This window comes from Glandiceps talaboti, chromosome 20, assembly GCF_964340395.1.
Source record: "Glandiceps talaboti chromosome 20, keGlaTala1.1, whole genome shotgun sequence".
In the NCBI taxonomy this organism is placed as follows: domain Eukaryota; kingdom Metazoa; phylum Hemichordata; class Enteropneusta; family Spengelidae; genus Glandiceps; species Glandiceps talaboti.
In genome coordinates this window covers 4,452,997-4,477,344 of record NC_135568.1, presented here as the reverse complement: position 1 = coordinate 4,477,344, position 24,348 = coordinate 4,452,997, and the positions used below count along the sequence as shown (strand labels likewise).

At 35.2% G+C, this 24,348-nt stretch overlaps 1 protein-coding gene across 1 annotated transcript; it reads left to right on the top strand.

Moving 5' to 3' along the window:
• The first annotated feature begins 423 nt into the window (after positions 1-423).
• Positions 424-23,006, top strand: LOC144450688 (endoplasmic reticulum resident protein 44-like). The gene is made up of 10 exons (XM_078141348.1): positions 424-578; positions 3,127-3,245; positions 13,444-13,559; positions 13,875-14,062; positions 16,193-16,308; positions 16,746-16,803; positions 17,195-17,311; positions 18,031-18,142; positions 19,231-19,372; positions 19,869-23,006. Exons 1-10 carry the CDS (start codon positions 522-524, stop codon positions 20,098-20,100), a joined length of 1,257 nt encoding a protein of 418 aa, XP_077997474.1. The 5' UTR covers positions 424-521; the 3' UTR covers positions 20,101-23,006.
• Positions 23,007-24,348: the final 1,342 nt, after the last annotated feature.

Sequence of the window (24,348 nt, the reverse complement as noted above, 5' to 3'; positions counted from 1 at the left end):
TTAACCATTAATATGGGTTGGATTTAAGAATTTATAATTTTCGTTTTCGGGTCATGTTTTATACTCAACCAAAAGTTTTACTATGTGTACGTCATAAACACGTATCATACATATATATATCTGTAGCCCCTAACAACATGACGCCAGCCACGTTGACATGATTTTTTCTCAGTGTACAATCTCAAACAGCGCCCTCGCAAAACTTTCGCCGTTAGACTCGTTCACAACTCCAATTTCTATGCCATAAACACGCACAATTTCCAAATTCGCCATGAAAAAGATTTACATTTACGATCGAATTCAAATATAAAAGCGTGGTTTTCGCTTTTTCGCTTTTTTTGAAATTGAAAATATTACAAATTTTGTGTAAAATTGTTTTGTTTCGGAAAGAGGTTGATATCGCCATTTTCAGGCCCGTACTGCACATCGACGTGACGACCTGAACGTGGTGTCGTGTATTTCACGAAAGTTTGCGTGAATGTTCGCTGGGGATAGCGGGTTTTCAGTCTACAGCTTGAAGTATGAACATATCCGATATGAGACAGGGTTGTCGTTTGATCACGTCTGCACTTTTTCTGGTAAGTTTTTAATGTGCAACTATTCGTGTCCTGGGCCTCCGTACGAACCGATTGCACTTGTCACCAACCTGGCCGACCGACCGTAACCATCTGGTTCCAGTAGTTGTGTACAGTACAGCAGTCTTTTAATCCAAATCTGCAAGCTATCTCCCCCATGTTTGAATGTTATAGTAGTTTATCGGTGATTTATATAATTGATCGTGTATATTTCGTTCAAATTTCCTCCCCGTTTACTTCCGGGATTCCGGCTGCACTCCTCCAATGGCCAATGTGGCGGTCGCTGATAGGCTATTCATACTGTGATCGTGAAAGATATTTATACATGATATATACCCAGCGGTAAATTAGTCTAAACGTCATGTTATCCAAGTAATTGCAGTAATTGCGAGTTAGTTTAATATAATCAACATTTAGTAATATTCACACCATTCATCATGCATATTATAGTGTTTATACATTATTATAAATTAATTTTGTTTTTGGGTGAGTCAGTTTTCACTAGAAGCGGTGATAAAATCTTTGATAGTGCTGTCAAGTGTATCAGCAAGTACAGTGTTGAGATTTTGTGAACTCATCAAAAATAAATAACAAAGAAATTGAAACTGTTTGAAAAATGTGTATCTTGACAAGTTAAGAAAGGAAGGAAACCAAATATACGAACCATCTACTAGTGTTTCATCAGAAAATATGTAATGTAACTTGTAAGGATTTGTGCGCAATGTAGATTTAGAAGTGTGTTTACCCTAAACTTTAGTTACTTTAGATTGCCATATTTCCAATCAAAAACGAACACATTTACTCAACTAATTATGTAATATTTTACAAACTAAATATCCACAATGTAAACTTATTTTAATGATAACTATTGTGACTGGTGCAGGATAAAGTTGATTCAGATACGAGTGATTGTGAGCAATATTAAGTACCAGTATATTGTATAATATATTGTCATTTACTGTTTGTCAGTCTGTGTGTCTCCATGTAGGTTTTCTACAGTAAAAATTCATTCAGGAACCAGTGAATGTATATGTATTCTTGCATAAATAGTTTGACAACAATGAATGGACTGAGTACATGTACAATAGATAAACATTTGTATTCAAGTGTATAGGGAGTTAGGACAACAATGTGGGTAGCTACATACTGTAAACCTGCATATTTTCACGACTAGAAAATTTTGCGATTTTACAGTCTTCATGTAGTTCACAAAGATTAATTTTCACTAATAACCATACTGGTACATTGCATTATGCAGAAATATATATTTTCGCTACTACTTATTTTCGCATTTTTGTTTTGTAGCGAAATTAGTGAAAATAAATCTTACGCGAACATTTCCAGGTTTACAGTATACTTTCTTTGACACCAAAAGGTCATGATTGGAGAGGTCAGGGTCAGTGGTACACATGTAGTCTGTAAGGTCAATATATGTCAGGTCAAACCCTTTCACCCCTTTTGACTCAAGTGAAGATCAAGGCCATTGAGGGCAGAGTGACATGACACATCGGAAGTCTAGGTCAATGGTGGTTGAAGCGTTAGGGTTAGGTTAGGGTTAGGGATAAAAACAGAGTTGGACTACCTAGCATTGACCAAATTTGTATTGGGAAGAATGAAGAACAGTGGACTGACTGTATGAGAGGTATACATTTGCATTCAAACTAGGGGGCTAGGGTTTGGTTAGAGATTATATAGGAATAGGGGTAAACCGGGGTTATACTCCCTAGTATAAACCTAATTTGTATTGCTTTCAAAATCAATGGGTAGACACAGTTTTACATTTGGCCCACTCATTTAAGAGAGAAGGAAAATTTCTCTGTATTTGTCAAACTGCTACATTTTATATAATGATAAATGCCATTAGGTGAGTGTCACCATGGTAGACCACAATATTATCTTTAAGGAATTTATAGACATGTAAAAAAACAGTGAATGTATTTTGATTAAATTGTTCACACAAAGATACCACACACAGAGACACAATCAGAGACAGACACACAGACACAGACAGACACAAACAGACACATACACACAGACAGACACACACTCAGACACAGACACAGACAGACATACACAGACAGCGTATCTGGATATTCCCAGTGCAACCCCGTCACTACCATTTGTTTCTGAATGGCTGAAGTTACCCAGTCAACCCAGCTGTACAGTTGGACCTGATAGGACAGATTGCTATATGAAGAATCCATCCCAGGTACTTTTTGATGCAGCAGGGATTGTCCATTTGTTGTATGTTCTGTAGACCATGAAGTTGAGGAATTGTCATTGGCCAATTTGCCACTATACTACTGGAAGTTACAGGGGAAACAATTGTAAAGCAATTTTAGTAGAGAGCTACTGTATAACTATAAGAAAATTGTGAATGAATATACATCAATATTTGGCCCTATACTAGTAGTGGAAAGATTGTAAGGTAAACATGAGTATTAGTAGAAATACTTATTTGTTTGCTTTCATTATACACTGGTTCACACATTCCCTCTCAGCCAATCTCATCCAATCTCAGAACTATGTATACTTCTTGATTTACCCACAGCTGATATTGCTACAGACACCAAATGGAGGCAATTCTAATGTGGTGAAGGTCACCTCACAGAACTTTGATTCTATAATCAATTCCAATGCTGTTGTCTTTGTCAACTTCTATGCTGACTGGTAAGTATTTTGATTCTAAAAAATTTTCCAAGTTACTGTACTTGCTGAATTGGTACAAGTAAAAGACCCCACTTGCATTGCACTTGATTTATGGGGGGGGGGGTGCTTTACATGTGTACCCATCATGTGATTCAGTCATAGAGGTGGGCTTTTACTCAGTCACATACATTTTGTACCATCACCTAAACATAATTGTAATAAAAATAAATGTCAATTCACTGTATGAAATTAATATTCATGGGGTGGGGTGGGGGTGGGGGTTGTCAGTTCCTCTTCCCCAAATAATTGAATATTTTATAATCAAGTGCCAAAGAGCTATTACAGTTGCAATTAATTTTATAATTAAGTGCTGAAGGCATGTTAGATTTGCAATAAATTGTTGTGTATAAAATGTTTTATTGTGTTTCCAACCAATACTTGGCATTGTGTAGATTGAGAAGTGAAGTGGCAAACTAAATGTACTACATGTATGTGTACAAAATGTAACGCTGTTGTATATTTAATGTTTATTAAATATTCAACTGTTTCCAGTAATAAATATCCATTCATGTTGTACATATACAATTTATAAAATTTGCATCTGAACAACTCTTTATCCCTGGAACAATTTCACAGCCAATGTATCTAAGTCAGAAAAATTTGAAATGTAAATTTTGATGATTGGCTAAGGTTGCCATGGCAATAGTCATTATAAATTCATTATGAGATACATTAATAATTAATGAGATACATTAATTAATGTGTGGTTAACCATGTGTATCACCAAGTCATGAGAAATGTACATGCACTGCAGTATGATGTAGTCTAGTTCCTATACAGTATGTTACCATTTACACCTAGTTGTATGTAGAGACCACGTTGACATCCAGACTTAGTATCATGTATCATGTGATAAAAAATAAATTCCTGAAACAGTACATGTTCTTCAGTCTGTACATCTACTGCTCAGGAATTAATTTCTTATTTGCTATCCTGGTATCATACCGTTGTTAAAAACCAGGCTACCTGGGTGTTAACCTAGGGCTGACACAATCAGTAATTCTTCCATAATATACAAATGTACATAAACTAGTGTAAGCCAAGGTGTAATCCCAGTTTTAGCAGTGTGGTAATCCAAAGCTAGCTTTACCACATCACCAAGTGATTATTGAACTGCACTTGTAGCATTGCACTCTTGTTTCTGTGAGTATCTCGAAATCAATATTTCTTCATGTAGATTTCTAAAACCATCTGTCCTCGTCCTAAAATAAGAGTTTGGAACTTTAATTGAGGTAAACAGGAAACTGAATATGGCAGATACTGCTGCTCTTCCCCTACCCCTTCTAACATCAAAGTACACATTGCATTACACGCTAAAAATATATACATGTACGTAGGTGAATGCTTGTATTGTAGTGTACATGCACCTTGAAGTACAGACAATCCTTACAAGGTCAGACTGATTACTTTGATAGCAGTGTCTGGATTTCTGGCTAGAACAAATAACAACTGATTTGGGTTAATATTATGTTGTTTTTCCATTCGCTGTATCATCATAATACATATATTAGATATACAGAAATTGACCAGCTGTTGACTAACTTACTGATCATTGGGTTTAGATGTTATTGTCCATATATTGTCAGTTGCATGACGTATTCAGCATTAAGTGGGCATAATGTATTTGACAGGTATGTTGTATGTGTAGCTTGACAGCAGCTTGATCTGTTACAGCAAAATACATATAAAAAGTAAATATCAAATCAGTGAACATACTTTGTACTGAACCAAGTCAGGTCAGTGCCCTCTTGCAGGCAAGCTGACCAGTTGATATCTGCATCCAGTGTACAGAAATACCCAGAAGTGAAATATTGTACATGTACAGTTTCCTGTATGTAGCTACTGCCTGTTGATAATGTCGTGAAAAACTTTCCTAAATTCTACCTCAGATAAGATGAAACTCATGCAAGACTGTGGTTTTCAAACTTTTGTAACATACATGTAGAACGAATGAAATATTTCTCTAAATTCTTCAAACTGACAGTTGCATGTCCGAACTTGTTGTGTGTGTAAGCTCATGCAGAATATATCATATATTTACATGTATGCAAAAATGTCATGCAGTTTATTTATTTATTTATTGCATCCCTTTGTATCAGGGGCTCACTAAACATGTTAGGAGCAGCACTAACAGAAAATTGAAATATATACACTACTAAAAAATTAGAGAAGATATGACTGTTATAATCACATAGAGAGAGAGAGAGAGAGAGAGAGAGAGAGAGAGAGAGAGAGAGAGAGAGAGAGAGAGAGAGAGAGAGAGAGAGAGAGAGAGAGAGAGAGAGAGAGAGAGAGAGAGAGAGAGAGAGAGAGAGAGAGAGAGAGAGAGAGAGAGAGAGAGAGAGAGAGACAGAGAGAGACAGAGAGACAGACAGAGACAGAGAGAGACAGAGACAGAGACAGAGACAGAGAGACAGACAAGGATAGAGAGATGGAGAGAGTGACACACAGACAGACAGACAGACAGAGAGAGAAAAGAGTTACACTTCAAATGTTATAACCTTGTAAACTATTCTATAGTAGTTTTAAGGTTGAACTGTATCTGGAGTAGGACTAAGTAGGCAAGATTGCTCAAATTGTACATATACAGTAAACAGTGCTGACCCTGAAAAGATGGGATATATATGGACACACGTAATTAATTTAATGTATATGTGTATGTTTTAAATCCCAAATCAGTTGGCACTATCATTTTCCTATCAATTCATAGTACTTAATCTCAAGTTTCAAACACATTTGCCCTTCAAGTGGCTACCACTAGACTGTGAGAGCTATCTACTTCTTCAGCCATATCACAGTATTGGGCTTCTGAGCCATGAGAACTGATAGCAAGGCACAACATGTAATATCTTTGTCACCCAATACTGTTGTTACATTTGGAAAATTATTTTTACATGTCATGTCAGTGTTTGTGGTATGGTTGGGGAACCATGGTAACAGAAATGGGAAATCTGGTAAAACTAGCATAGCGTCCAATACATTGTCCCATCATTGTGGTGTGGTATTCTGGTAAAATGACAAGGGTACCATACTCAGGTAGATTTTACCATAAACCCAGGGTCTATGATTTTACATACTTACACTGCACTTAACAAAAACACTATTAACTATAGGAACACAAACAGATGCTTTCAATACAACATTTCTTCTCATATATAGAGTTAAAAAATTTCTTTCAAGCGAAACCCAAACATTTGCCGATGTCTCGTCAGCATGCTGTTATAAATAGATTTATTTTTTCATTTCCTGTGTAATTGTTTTGTGGATCAATGAAGGAAACAGAAATACATATGTGTGTGTATTGTTTAGACATGTATATCATGAATAAATGTATGTATGTATTAAAGTTTAATTTTTATTCCAAACACAAACTTGAAAATTATTAACTGAAATTTTCCAGGCACCTATAATCCATTGTTAGGCTTTCATATCCATAAGGTCATGTGTTCTGAATAATTGGTCAGTCTGTTATAATTTCCTCAATTTTGCAATTTTTGTGAGAGTGTATCTACAACTGCCGACATCAGACCTTGGATGACTGGAACTGTTACAAACAGGGAAAGTAAACAAATAAATTGGATTAATAACATTTTGCTCAACATGTAGGAACAGCAGAGACTTGTATTACACACTATGGTTTGATAAGAACAGTTTTATGGCCTCCTTATGTGTACATGAAATGCCAGGGAAACTGAAAATTTGTTTGTGAATATGAACTCTTATGCAAAGTGACTATAAAACTGTTCTTATCAAATGATGTAATGTAATACAAGTCTCTGTACTTCAAACATGCTGTGCCAAGTGTTATTAATCCAATTCAGTTGTTTACTTTCCCAGGTTCTGTTCATTCACAGTCTAATGTCTGCAGTTGTTAAAGTATGATAAGGAGAGACTTAATCAGCAATGTGAGAGTCAGTGATACATGTACTTCTAGGTACCATGGATAGCATTTTATCTCACACTAAGGGTCAAAATACATTGAAGAATAAACAAGTAAATTCATGCATGCCTACATTTTGTATAGTAATGCTTGTCAAGTGCATGGAATGGAAGTCATGGTATTGACCAAAAAATTGAATGATTATTATTTTAATGACCTGCCTACCTACATGTACATGTACATGTATGCCCTAGATGTAGGTGGTAAAATTCTCTTTCAGGTCGATGAGAAATAACTCCATAAAATAACATACAGATGACAGCAATTTCTTTTCAACTGTTGTAAGGGGTAGCCTGTTTACATGTTCATCGCGATCTGTGTGTTTGATTCTCTCACTGTCTCACAAACTGCTTCTATTGCTAGTATTAGTAATGGTAAACAATTAATGTTGTTTGAAAATTATACGCTGAAACTGATTGGTTTGATAAAATGCATTCAAATCAAAGTGATTGAAGTAATACACTGTAACATTCATGTGTATGTCAACCTAATTGACTATTGATATGAAATCAACATGTATTTGTACCCTCATCGAGATAAGCACGGCATAATAACATATAGCGAATTGTGTGTAGATATCTACATGGCATGCTGGTCATCGTCATAAGGACATGGATAAAGGTGTGTATCTGCTCAGCTACATGTAGACATATGAGTCATGTTTGCCTTAGAACTAGTATGTCATATGATATATTATAACCATGGCAACATGTTCAGTGCTTGTAATCTGATAGAACTTCGTAATACACATCTGGCGTTTTTTGAGTAAATAAACTATACAATTTGAATCCTCCTATATTGTTTTGCCAAACAAAATACATACAGCAATTTTTTTACATCTGTCTCATTACCAGCCATAAACACATCGATTATTATGCAGTGTTTGAAAATATCATATGAACATAAATGAACTGAAAGAATCTTTGCTGTCTACACTTCTTTATTCACTTTTTACAAACCGTGTTTATCTAATGGTTTAATAACAGGAATGCCAGCAACAACAAATTTTTCAGTGTAGCACTGCGGGATAATTGCTGTAGAAGAGGTTCTGAAAGAATGACAACTGGGCAACCAAGTACTAAAGCAACTACATACACTTTATTGGCTATTAATAAACTCTTACACATCACACATCACACATGTACATGTATTCATCAGCATATATAAAGCCTGTCCATATTACAAAATCTGACCCGGATCCAATTCGATCTACCTGTCCATACTTGTGGTTAATTTGTATCTAATTCAAATTAAGTGATCCCGATTGAAACCTACTCTGGGTGGTGGCTTCGATCCGGATCAAAGTCATTTGAATCAGATCATATCAGTTAGGCTTTCTGTGGACAGGTACTTACTCAAGTGAATTAGTTTGATAATAAGTAATCCGAATTGAAGCTGGTAGTGTGTGGACAGGTACTCTAATGTAATTCAAATCGAATCCATCTTTCAATTTTTTAGTGTAGACGGAAATGGATTCGAAGCGAATTAAAGTGATCTGGATCAGTTTACTCCAGATTGGATATGGATCAGATATGGACAGGAATATAGAATTACCAACATTCCATAAAATATTGGCCCAAACTTGATACTGACCTAATATTATGATTGGTTAATACTAATATAAGGAAAGAGTTTGATTGGTCAATAGGGAAGAGATTCCATTCATGATTGGCCAAATTTAAATTAGTACATTATGCTCAAGAATGTATAACTATATTATTCCACAATATTTTTCTTCATACAGCTGGGAAATACTCATGACCAACTTAGGGGTGTTGTCACTACTCGTGATGAGGCCCCTTAGGTCACTCATATTTTCCTTGGCTGAATGAAGAAAAATATTGGGGCATAATATCTAATTATACAAATATGTACATGCAGTAACAGATGTGCTCAACAGAATCAATATTTTTGTCAAAAGATGGTTTGCATTTGATGATTATATCTGAGAGAAAATTACACGAAAAAATACGTAAAAAATTATGTGACTTAATAAACATGTACTGTAGCAGATGGTATGGATATCTCTGATAAATGAGAACCATGAATTATAGACATGTTGTACAAAACTGTGTCTAAGGACAGGAGTTCAAGGAATGAAGATTGAAAAGCTTCTCTCCAAGGGCTAAACAGAGATTGTTTTATAAATATTACAGATATAACACTACATGCATGTAGATCTAACATGAGATGTATGTATAATGAATGTATTCAGAATGCATTGATATGTATGGCTGATTTCAATGAAGTATTAATGCTAGGATTACCATTAGAACAAATAGCTCCCATGGAACATTGGTAATAGTAGTATTGTGATTGAAATATATTAGTTTGCGCTTAATAATTTAGTCTCTGAGTCCTAGTATATCAAACCTCAGTACATTACCATCTTAAAGCAGCAATATGGATGAGGATTGGGTCTTTATTTTTAATTTATAAAACAGTTTTATCATGGCTTCCTACTTGAAAAATCAAAGTGAAACAACATTGACCAAGTCTGTGTTTATAGCTCAATAAATTGCAAAATGCTAAAAAAATGTGTCAAAGGTTTGATATTGTATGTGCAATAACAAACATTTTACACATTTATTAATGTTTTTCAGTGTACTGAGTTACAAAAATAGATTTGGTCAGTGTTGTGTCACATTGATTTTTCAAGTAAGAAGCCATGATAAAATTGTTTTATAAATTAAAAAAAATCCAAAATAAATACCCAAGCTATATGGCCACTTTAAATATAGTCAAGTCATGGTTAACACTGCATCTGGTGTATCTTCTTATGACACAGAATTTTTAAAAATTGGGTATTTTATGTTTATATTGCTGCAAGTCATTACATAATACATGTATACCATTATGTTTAGGAATTGGGACATGTTAATTAAGAATGCTTCATATGATATTTGTTATTCTATCAACATATGTTGTACCGGTATGTATATTTATCTACATGACAATCATTTATCAGATGTACTCATTGTTGGCTTTGTGTACAGCATGGGATCATTACATATACATGTAGTTTATATGAAATGAAGTTATTGTTGTTGTCGTAGCAACACTAATGAGCAAGTTCTCCCTACTCTGTCCACCGTTACCCACCTTGTATCTCACTAGTCTGTAAGGTATGCCTTGACTGGGCACCCTCACACATTGGCCAACCCCTACCATGTGAGTTGAGGCCAGTGAGGGCATAACATCACAACATATCTTACAGTCTAGTATCTCACAAGTTATTCTACATTTAGTTTTAGTAACACTATGAACAAGTTCTTCATATTCAGTCCATCGTTACCCACGGTGACCCTGGTATCTCACAAGTACATTAGTTTCAGGAACACTTTGAGCAAGTTCTCCCTATTTCTAAATTGTATCCACTGTTACCCACCTTGTATCTCATCTCACCGACTAGGTGTATATTTACATGTTGTAGTAGTACATAAACAAATCCTATAATCTACTGTGAATACTAAATATATGGATGGCTTCTTTTTATACATGTTTTCCACATGTTACATGTGTATGTTCCTTACAACACATTAACTAAGTGGAAGAAATGATACATAAACTAGTAAAATATGGCTTTATTGAATGCCATACTTTTAACCATATGTTAGCACATATGTACCATACTATCAAAACTGTTGCCACATAATACATACAGCTATTCTTAAATTATAAATGAATGGAATACTTAGCCAGGAACAGCATAGATCATATGTCACATTGTGTTTATTCACTGGATTTAATTATCATGTAAATTACATGTCAGGGGTTGAAAGGAGTGCAGGTATACCGTATGACCATATTTTACAGACTGAAAGGTCAATAGACTTACAACAGTTCTGACCAGAGAAAAGACAAGGGTCCAATACTGCTTCAGCACTAGGTTTTGATAGAATATCACACTAAGTTCTCCAGAGCTCAGGAATATCGACCAGTCAGGGATATTTGTGGACATCAAACTTGCATGTAATATTACCGGTACATGTACTTGATGAATAAGAATTTTCTTAAATGTTTAGCTCCAGAAAGGAGCTGACATTATCTGTGAAGCTCTTGCATATTAATGAGACAAATTTGCATAATGAGTGGTAAAATTTATTTTGTCTTTGTTTATGTTAAAAGAAGGTTATTGAAATGAAAGAATACATGTTAGCTGGCTGGTGAGCACTGAGCTTCCACCATTGTAAACGTACCACATGATTGAAGTGTGCAATGGAGGCTCACAGCGTAATGAGCCATCACAGTTGTTTTTTACCCATCATGCTCTGCACCCCTTCTGGCCTCCTCTGGATGTATGCTACATGAGTGAAGCAAAACATACTGCATTCTTTAAAGCCTGTAATAGTGAAAAATGAGTTTGACTAGCAGATATTAGAATCAATTAATTTTCTCACTTGAGCCTTTCTCGCATGGGAAAATGACTCAAGGGAGCTCTTTCAGTTTACTGCTGGTATTTTCAGTGTCTATACATGTACATAAAAATTAACTTGATGACAAACGGTATCTTTGATATTTGAAAAGCCAAACTAGTTCTTGTAGAAAAGTAAAATAAAGTATACAGTTTACAAATATTAGTTTAGAAGTAGGTAAATGAATATATCCCATGCATGGCATTTATTATGTTTTAATTACACAAGATGAAGACACACACAAAACAATATTAGTAGTAGAAATTAGTTTCCAAGGAGATAAGTCCATGTTTGTACTTATATTGTAACTGTATTTTAAAGTGAGTGGCAATCTTCTAGATTCTGTATTATTACATGTTAGAAATTACATTTTTTCATCAGGAATTGAGTCAGTGCTATCATTTGGCTGGGAGATGTGCATTAGAGATTACCTGTCTTTTCAATTGAAATAGATGATAGCTATGGCACTATAGAATCACACCACTTAATGTGATGATACATGTAGAGCTAGACAGTGTGATTAACATGTGTAGTGTACATGTATTTGTATGCAAAGGTATTCGAACTGTGAAGTTTCTTACTGCCCCTGTAGATATATGTACTGTGTAGATACGACATTGGTAATTGAGCCATCCATTTACTAAGATAGGTACAAACTAAAGCTAATGTTCTTCAATGTGGTAGATTACACAAGTGGGTGACAGCAATATGAAGATAGTGTAAACATTGGAAGTACCAAAACAGTACACTGCGAGTTCATGGAACTCTCTCAATAAAACTCAACCAGGCCTCAATATTGAGACTATTCAATAGCTTATTACTGTTGTATCAACATGCTGCGACAGTGGTTTTAGTTTGTATTTATCGTAGAAAACAGAAGTCTCGATTACCAGAGTAATACATGTGCATGTACGTGTAGATCATGGAAATGTAGTAGACTGTAGAAAAGGGTAGAATATCTACATATATATACACACATATTTTTACAAGTGCAGTGTACAATGTACATGATACATGTAGTTGTGCAAGTCTTTAAAACAACAGGAAACTGATTGATGGATGTACCTGTATATACTTATAACATGTGTAAGATCTCTTTTACACTAGGATTCTCTATCAATCAATTTCAAACCTCTTCAGTTGTCACAAGGTACATTTATTCACACAAGAAGTGTTGTGTTTGCAATTCTAAAAAGACTCCATTGTGCAGACAGATGGAAAGAGCACGCACATAGGCATTTGATGTTGTTGACACTAGACTTGATTATTTGTAGTTAAGAAAAAGGAGGGGGGGGGGGGCGCAAAAAAATGAAAGACAATGCAAAAAAAAATTGGAGCCATAAGAGGTGAGAGAAAATATTTGTTTAAAGCTTCAGCTTGGGACATAAAATTTGGCAATAAGATTACGAATGGAGTGTTTGTGTTGTAGATACATGTGTAGACAAATGCCACCTCTACAGAAACAGTAAAATTCCAGTCATGGAGTAGTTTCATTGAGAAAGGTAGATTTGGTAAAAGTTGCAAATTGTTTTCATACTTCGTGCCATAATGTTGATTGGGAATCCTGCTAAGATACTTTGGGACCTCAGGCAGATTTTACTTTCATGTACTCACCACCCTTATAAAAAAACACTTCATTTACACCTAATTCTGACACATTAGCTCTCGGATGTTATGTGTATGTCTATGTTTTTCTCTCCATTGATGATATGTGAACGTCATTTGCATCATTTTCAGTCTGGTGTGGATTAGCTCTTGGATGTTACATGTCTAATAGTATGTTTTTTTCTCCATTTATTGATAGGTGTCGATTTAGTCAGATGTTGAAGCCAGTGTTTGCTGAAGGTGCTGTTGCAATAAAGAAAGAGTTTTATCAGCCAGGTTCTGTTGTATTAGCAGAATTAGACTGTGACACAGCAGGTAAGAACAAACAGCAAGTTGTATAATTTAGTGAAATGTCTGAATTGTGTGTCCGGTAAAAGGGACATACTCCTTATTGTGCATCTGTCCTCATTACAGCTAAAACAGGTACAATGTAGTGCTTGCCAAAATTGTAGAAATTTTTTATCAAAGTTGATAATTTTATATGTTTTGGGTGTTGTTTTACTTGATAGATAACATCACTTACTGATCAGGGTATATAATCCATATTTTTGGTTCAAAGACAATAACTTGGCTTGAGTATGGTTTAATTGTTGATATGTTATTAACGTTCTGTATAATTTTCACTTGTAGGTGAAATTGCTACTCGATACCACATTTCAAAGTACCCTACATTGAAATTATTCCGTAATGGTCGTGTGGCCAAACGGGAATACAGGGGACAGAGATCCAGGGATGCTTTCCTGACGTACATCAGACAACAGATGCAGGATCCCGTGGCACAACTGGAAGAAATTCCAGACATTGACACTAAACTGGAAGTAAGTGATCATGAATCTTTGTCAAATATGTGTTCTTAAAATTGAAAAAGAAATTGATAAACTTACGAGAATAAGGTTTGGATTTTGCAGATATGCAAATAATGATCACTGCTAACTGCGTACCAGGGCCAGTGTGCTGGAACGTGTAGCATGTGTCTGACTAGTGGGCAGGTCGGTGTTATCTCATGTGATTCTGTAGTAACTATGGAATGATGAGGTAGAACTTGACATTAACAATATGATGCTCTTCTGAGTGTTCTCAGCTGTAGTCCATGAATGTAGTAAGGGATAGAGAAACACTAAATTTTGATGTGTTTCAAGAAATTGTTTTGCATCAACAGAACATAAACAGGCACTCTGATGTGATACATGGAGAAGTGTACATGTATATGGTAAAACCCTTACACTTACAGGAGAGAGAGTTTTTTTTAGAGAAAATGATGAATGACAGCCACAGACAGACTTGCATACATAGACAGACAGACAGACAGACAGACACACACACACACACATACTGTATACTGTCATACATACATACATACATACATACATACATACATACATACATACATACATACATACATACATACATACATACATACATACCGTACGTACGTACGTACATACATACATACATACATACATACATACATACATACATACACACATGCATACATACATACATACATACATACATACATACATACATACATACATACATACATACATACATACATACATACATACATACATACATACATACATACATACAGACGTACATACATACATCCATCCATACATACATACATACATACATACATCCATCCATACATACATACATACATACATGCATGCATGCATGCATGCATGCATGCATGCATGCATACATACATACATACATACATACATACATACATACATACATACATACATACATACATACATACATACATACATACATACATACATACATATGCACACAGACAGACAGATAGGCAGACATCACCATAACATAATATTCCCTCATGGAAGTTAGAAATGGACCTTAGTCATATGACTCACACAATCTATCTTGTAAGCTTGTCAGGAAAAAAACACAATAATCATTTCATAATTAATATGTATGAACGTTACTAGGAGACTGTAAAGAAAATATTAAAAGGTTAGCATCATTAAGACATGTACTCAATTATCTAGACAGATTCTGGTAGACCTAATTCAGACATTCTGATACGTCACATGAATTCCACACATTGAGTTTGTTCAGCCAGGGATGACTAGTAGAGAAATTTAATTTCTCCATAAACAAAGACATGTAAATAATTTATTATTTTATAGTGTTTTTGTGATGATAGCAAAGACATTTTCAATTAGTATATGTTGTAAAATGTACCTTGTGTGTTTGTCAGATCTTTTACTCAAGGTTTCTTCCACAATAAAATCTCAGGCACTGTTCAGGAAAAAGCGTCTTATCTTTAGGCAAAATATTTAAAAATGTCTGTTTCTGATAACATGACATCAGACAATAGGGTAGGTAGGTGGGAATTTTATTTTATTATTTTTTTTTGAAGTTTTGAAAAAATTATTTCAAGCCCAAGATAAGATACTCGTCGGTCACAATACTTCCTTGAGAATTTGATGAGGCATAAAAGAAGTACATTAAGACAATTATCGTTCAGTAGAGAAACACATTATGCAGACTGTACTGTTATAGTCTAAAAAGACCTGGTTTCTCTCTGGAATACTGTTTTTTTAAATTGACCACAGGTGAGGTAAAGGCATGAAGATGTACACGAAAATAGACGTAAATTGTTATGATTTTAGCTTTTTGCATACAAAAAATGTTTAGAGTCAGGGCTTAAACTAGGGTCGGCTGGGCTATTGGAAACACTATTTTTTTATTTGGCCTTAGCAAAAGTCATTATTGTCCTAAGGGGCCTCCCCCCCCCCCACCCACCCCCCACCCCATGAGAACAGGATAGTCAATGGTGTTAATAAACCATAGACTCTACACGAGTCATGTAGGGTCTGTGAATAAACATTGTCTTTATCAAGTGTCATGACCCCCACTCCCACTTCCGCATGACTAAATTACATATTTTAATTTTCATATCATTTTGCATTTGACAGGAAAAGAAGAGAAATGTGATTGGTTTCTTCAGCACTAAGGAGTCTGTAGATTACCAAACATACATGAGGGTTGCCAGTTCACTCCGAGATGACTGTGCATTCTATGCTGGCATTGGGTAGGTCAAGCTATCATGGTGCAGCATTTCATGACATACACATGTATTTATACATATATTATGAGTCCTTAACTTTGTCCAAAGGGATTAAGCTGCATTATTTGTTAAGTCATTGTATTTATCAAAATATACCTCCAAAATGCTCCAGTTGCAGCTATAAAGGCCCACCCAGATCAAGAGCCCTAAACGTTGGTCCGACCAAATTGGTCCAGTGTCTTTCCCTTGCTATCAGCAGAGAAAATATCAGGAGATCGTGGGCAATGGAGAAATTGTGCGTATAAGAATGTGGCGAAGCTCTCTAGTGGAGTGTGCAACTAACTAACTAATTAACTAACTAACTAACTAAGGCCCAGATCAGATTAGGATAAAAAATTTAGTGTGAAAAACATTTCAGTGGAAGAACTTTAGAAAATATTAGTTTCATCTTTTCATTTCAGGGATTCATTCAAGCGTGAAATGATGGCTGGTAATAACATATTATTCCGACCACCAAGGGTAAGTTTTCATACAAATTATACACACTACCATAAAGCTTACATAATTCATGTTGTTGGTGTTCTAGAACATAAAGACAAACGGTACAACAGAAACAGATCCTAAACCTAAAGTCGGCCATTTTGTGTTCTGGGCAACTCTTTTATGGTTTTAAGCATCGCATTTTATTAAGAGTCTGTTAATTCTCAGGACCTGAAATAGAATATTACTGCCTAGGTGCATCGTAAAAATAAATGAACATTTGATTTCTTGGTCGACACCTTACATTCTGCTCCACTCGCTTCACATGTATTATATGTACTATAGGCGCACATGCGAATAAATCGACCGTGTTCTATTTTGAAAATGTTATTGCAGATGCTGAGAATTCTATTTTATTTTTATCTTGCAGACTAAGGATAGAGATATGTTGTACCTTGGTGCGTTGTCTAACTTTGATCTCCTTCATACATGGGCCTATGATAAGTGTGTACCACTTGTCAGAGAAATCACTTTTGAAAATGGAGAGGTAAGGACCATGACGAGTCTCACTGTTGATTTGGGACTGGATGTAGTCACATATATACCATTGATTATTGCATTGGTGTGTGTGCACACAGTGGTATTGCATACGTGTATGCAAATGAGGACATTACCTGTATGCAAATTAGGGCATTACCTTATGTAAATGAGGGCATTATCTGTATGCAAATGAGGGCATGATTAATGATGTTAGGTTTATGGTACCTCACTTTCACTGTTGTATTGCAAAGGAACAAGATATGATAGGAGAATACAATTTATGTTGAATTTATGTCTGAAAAATCTGAAACACCCCAAAAACAGAATGACTCTGCAGTTTGTTGTCAAGTCACACTTTGTCATAGACTATCTTATAGAATTAACAGAAAATCATGTTTTCACCCTAAAAACACACCCATTTTGAGTGAATGTGAAAGCAAACATGACAATAAAATTCACATAATTACCTTTCTGAAAATATATTGTTTAGATAGTTATCGTCATTATTTACTGAGTATCATTCATTTCAAAATATGTCATTATTTATCACCTAAAGCTGTACCTCATTTTGACTGATTTTTGAAAAAAGTATGCAACTATTAGCAAAAATATATCTCCATGAGGATTTTACTTTTGTAGCAGGAAAACACATGGATGAATTAAATCCAGTTGGAAGTTTACTCTTTCACTGGAAGTCTGACATTTTGATCATAAATTTTGTTTCAGGAGTTAACAGAAGAAGGATTACCATTTGTTATTTTATTTCATAATACTGATGACACGAAGACGTTAGAAACATTTAACAATATCGTCTCAAGAGAACTTATACATGAAAAAGGTAAGATACTTGGTCTTGTATCTTTTAAATCTAAACTAGTTGTAACTAGAGTATTATATTTGGATCAGATAGCCAACAATATATTCACCCAAAAGCCTAAAAAAATGTTTGGTTCTGGTTAACTGACCCCCACCTAGTTTTTCATTGCCTATCCTAAACTTTTTGTTACATATTCAAAAAAAGAAAATCACAAAAACTGTGAAGTCTCACGAGAAATAGTGGATGCGGAAACTGACATCAACTTAAAAAGACAGTATAAAACTGTCCTTCCAATCTGTAATGGCTGTATATCTGATGAGAATAAACCAATAACACAGAGACCATATGGAAAACAACGGAAAACATAACTACCTGAACGAGACACTCATACATAAAAAAATTTTTTTTTAAATATGTACCTGCCCACCTTTTCTAAAATTGAGCATAATTGGAACTACACAATTTTTGTGAGGCCTAAAGCAGACAGGAAAAAAAATAAAACAGTCGCATTAATACATTAAGAAGAAGCACAATAGATACAGCTAAGAACAATCAGGAGATAATCACAAATTGAAACAAGGGCAGATACATTAAAAAAAAGGGATGGGAGGATGAGAGACAAGTTACTCGATTGGAGTTTATCCTTATTGCAATGATGTAGGAAATTATGTTTTAAAGTGGCCATATGGATGAGAATTTAGTATTTATTTTGGATTTTTATTTGATAAAACAGCTTTACTAAGTTTTTCTACTTGAAAAAATAATGTGAAATAACATATACCAAGTCTATGTTCACAACTCAATAAACGGCAAAACATTAAACAATGTGTAAAATGTTTGTTATTGTACGTACAATAACAAACTTTTTGCACTTTTTGCATCTTTTTGCAATGTATTGAGTTATGAACACGGACTTGGTATATGTTATTTTGCATTATTTTTTCAAGTAGAAAAACTTAGTAAAGCTGTTTTATCAAATAAAAATCCAAAATAAATACTAAATTCTCATCCATATGGCCACTTTAAAGAAACAAGCACACAAATATTTGTTGCCACTTTGTTCACTTATTGATATATTATAGTAGATAATTTATGTTTTGTTATTGCAGGCAGTGTAAATTTCTTAACAGCTGATGGGTCAAAGTTCACACATCCCTTACATCATCTCAATAAGAGTCCTAAAGATCTACCAGTACTGGCCATTGACAGTTTTAGACACATGTATATATTCCCAGATATCAGCAAGCTTGGGTAAGTAAAAGAATGTAACATTACCCCTCCTCTCTCCACACACACACACACACACACACACACACACACACACACACACACACACACACACACACACACACACACACACACACATACACACACAGATGCATACATATGTATGTATGTGCATATATGTACATACATGCATGCATACACACATACATACATACACGCATGCACAGTTGCATGCACACATGCACGCATGCATGCAGACATACATACATACATATATACATACATACATACATACATACATACATACATACATACATACATACATACATACATACATACATACATAATACATACATACATACATACATACATACACACATGCACATTCACTAACACATAAAGACACACATACACAACCAAGTTGTAGCCTTCTAAATAAATAAAAACAACATGTGTCATACACCATTGAAGTATAATGTGAACTGAAAATTTAACAATCGTGAATATAATTTTATTCTAGAACACCTGGTGTCCTGAAACAATTCATAGCAGATTTGCATTCTGGGAAACTACACAGGGAATTCCATCACGGTCCTGATCCAACACAAACACCTAAAGCAAAAGTAGCCGGTGTAAACGTGGAAGTGAAAACACAGCAACCAGAAGAAAAGGAATCCACACCACCAGAAAGTACATTTGTGAAATTGAAGCCCAGTGACAACCGCTACACAATACTCAAAGATGAGCTGTAAATGAACAGCGCCCTCAATGGACAACATGTGTAATCACAGACTGACACTTTGATCTCTTCATCAGACGTTTTCTAGAATGGCTTGTACATGAATGTTTGATGGACGATATTCTCAGAAAACCTGTTGGAGATTCGACCATCAGCAATACAAATTTATACAAATTTTGAATCAAGGGTGAAGCCAGATATCATGTTATGATATTTATTTCATAGAAATGGGGGATTATTGGAGATTCATGGTGACTAAGTAAATCTGCATCGTAACAGAAAACACTACCAGAGTTGATGACATTCAAAGAAGATTCCTTGATATGTCCGTGTTATGTTTTACAGGGTTTCTGTGTTTATAGGAAATATACATCACAGTACAGTAGCCACTACATTGGATTTTATTTTGTCTGTAAAGATATTTGCCACTGAGGGCAGTAGACACTGTTGGGTTTTACTTTGTCAGTAAAGATATTTGCCACTGAGGGCGCTGTCTTACTGTGTCAGTCAATGTTTACTATCCTGTTGTTTGCAGTCATATAGGAACAGGTATTCATTCATTGTATAAATGCCACTGAATAATTCTTAGACGCCAGGGATTTAATCCCAGAATTTGGGGGTCATTATTTTGTTCTGCCAAGCAACCATTTTTCAGACCTATATTTTAATACAAATCTGAAAGTGATGCTTTCTGCATGTAAATTCAAGTATCACGTAAAACACTTGCAGAACACTAGATATTCATGCAATAATTGTCTACTGTTTACAAAATGTATATGCGCTCAATAGTTTACCATGACTGACTGAGTAAGAGCGCCCCCAGTGGTATATGTCTCAAAACTTTTGTTTAATTTTATTACTGTATATTAGAAGTGTCAGATAAATAGGATACAAAATCCTTGACAAGATTCATGTCCCACACATAGATAATGCACAAGTGTTAAACATTATACAAATGTTATCTTTACACAAGGGAGTTTTGTAACATAAAATGAGCTGAGAGAACGTGCAGTGTGTCCTGCAACAGACAAGAGACAAAGTAGCAGTCCGTAGAATTTGGATGAAGGGCGCCCTCAAATATTCAACATTTTGGTGAAGAGCGCCCTCACAGTTCACAAAGTTAGGTCCAAGTGGATATGCTTGTAGTACAATTTAGGTCAAAGGCCAAGTCAGGCCTTTGCCTGATAAGAGCATGATTATAGAGAATTTACAATGAAAATGTGAAGGCTATTAAAAAGAAAATTTGACACTATTTTTTGTTGACCTGTTTTGGGAGATTTTATGATTCTGTGGGATTATAGATATGGTATTATGGTGTTCATATGATTCTAAAAATTTGACAATTTTATAGGAATTTCTTGATTTCGAATCAACAATGCAGTCTTATTTTATGCTGAATTTACATAATATTATATCGTACGTCTGAGTTCAAGCACAGAGTATATCAAAAAAGCTTTTTATGGGATTTATGGTAGGTACTGTGCAATGATTGCCAGGTCCACAATACAACACCTACAGTATCGAGTCATGTTAGCGCCCTCACTCGGCCAAGAAATGCACTCCATGTATTAGTTAAAGTATACATGTACATCCAAGTTTCAACCATTGCAAGGGGCTGTCTGGGTGAGAGCCCACCCCCACATTTTATGAAAAAGTAACAGTGAAAGTGCCCGGTTCACTAACATGGCTCAGTACCATATTTACATTCAATGATAATATATGATAGTCTTGAGAAATACAAACAAAATTTAAAAGTAATATTGTTTATTATTTGAATGAAGCTTTTATGATGGTGGCTCATTTTCAGCCATCTTATGATACAATGAAAGTGAATCAAGCTGCAAATAGAAAATCACAATGGTTTAGAACCCTATATCGAAACATTTCTGCCTTGACTTGAATCCAAAAATATCAAATAATACCATCTAGGATCTCACCATAGAAATAATTATAATATGTCATGATGTCATGAGACACTGTACACACATGGTTTTGATTGATTTGGACTCTATACACTAAAATATTTTGGGTTCCTATCAACTGTTTCTATCCCAAACCAAGCTGTGCCCACAAACTCTAAAACACAGTTTTTCTACCTTCAAATTTGGAAATCCCTGTTGTTTGGTATGTATTTATTTGAAATTATGAAGGCATTGTTGCAATTCTTACTATTATTCCTTTGTGCACACTCAAGGGAAAGATTTCCTTCACCAGTTTGTGAGTCATTTAAGGCAATAGTCTGTCTTTACTAACTATACTTCAGGTGAGACAGGGTGTTGTCGGTGAGGATAATCTGAGATAAAATGAATGAATATTTATCAGCTGTTGATAAACATCCCCTCATACAGGGATGTAGTCGATTTTCCGGTTCCAAGATGCATTGCGTGAGAGGACGTCGCTTGTGTTGTTACATTTAGTCTTGTTTTGTTTTTACTACATTTGAAATAACATTTTCATCAGGAAATGATGGTAAGACATGTTGACCTCTTTAATTATGGGTGATATTATAGAACAAAGACTGAACGCCATCGATGACAGAGTGGGATTTTATGGGTAAACCCAGGGTACGGTCACGTGACAACCATCCCCCTGAGTAGCACATGCAAACCCCTCAGCGCGTACAGAATACATGGCATTGTATGGAGAGATGCGCAATGCATCTTGGAACCAGCAACAGGTCTATTGCTATTCTGCTTTACAGTGTAGTCATGGCAACCATGTGGGCAGGTTGTTCACATGCTCAGTAAATCATGTTGTGGCAGTTTCCTTTTTTGTAGCTTGGTTGATTTTCATTGTAACAACTTCACAAATACAAATTAAGAAGTTATAATTCATAAATGTTCAACAGTTTGTTCCTCGTATTTTTCACATCACAAATTAGCTCTTTTATTTAGAAGCAAGTTATGTGAATTTCTTGCAGACTGAGAAATAAGTTTATTGATTAAAAAGTTGTTTTTTTTCAAAGTGCTGCATTTTAGTTTCATTTACCCAGACCATATCACTGACTGTAGATCACATTATTGAGAAGACAACAATAATATTGAATAGTGTACCTGGTGTTAAACATATCAAAACAAGAGTCTGGCAGTTTTCAGTACAGCTGTGTGTGTGTGTGTGTGTGTGTGTGTGTGTGTGTGTGTGTGTACTTGCATTGCCATCAATCTGAGGACCACCATTTGAATACACAGCCGTCTTCCGGGGACCTGACCGAGTTCCGGGGACTTATTTTGGGTCCTCAAAGTGAAACTGCTTTAATGAGTCTTCAAGACCCCTGGTTTTAATATGGTTCAATTTAACCCTAGTCCTCAGGTCGGTAGAAATGTCCGAAAATGTGTGAGAACATTCACACATTTTCATTTGGCACCTTTTTGATGTCATATCGCCCTCTATTGGAGTGTGAAACCCAAATAATTTGAAAAACGTATGCACACCACAAGAAATTTTCACACACACACACACACACACACACAAACGTGTTGGGTCCTCGGTTATGCGTGGATGTATGAAATAGACTCTAGAAGTATGGTTACTTTATGATTTTGAAGTTATTTTACCCAGATAAAGCAGCTAGACTCAGTCAATATCATCATCAAACACCTATCACCAGGAACTTGATGTTACCTGTAAGACTGTAGTTTGATGGCCATCACATAGTTTACAATGATAAATACAATTTGATCAAGCTTTCCCAATTGTCAAGTCATTTGTAATTCACATAATGTTTTGGAGAGTTCATGAATCATAGATGTAAGTTGAGCTACACACACTGGCTAAATGAATTTATTTTGAGAAGTACGACAGTGTGTTAGTTTTCAGTCGCCCTAGACAACCACTCTTGTCTTGACCTAGACTGGAAGGTTCGGTCGTTTATTGGCACTCCTTACCTCATTCTAAACATGTTTTGCATGACGTAAGGAGTGCCAATAAACGACTGAACCTTTCAGTCTAGTCTTGACCCTACTTCGATTCGAATTCCAGTCCATACATTCATGATACAAATCCAGTTGTCAATTATAATCAAACAAAATGATGAGTTCGGCAGCACCATTGCGCATCTGGTGGAAGATAATGTATGAACTACGTGCAGATTTCTAAATACCTAAACGAAAATTAATTATGCCATCCAAAAGGAGGTAATGATTGTCAATAAAACATGCCCTTACAAAAATTTACAATATTCATTTTTGTTTATGTGTTATTCAGTGCATTTAGTCACATATTTTCATGTACTTATTTTTCTCTACTGCTTTGCCAAGAAGAC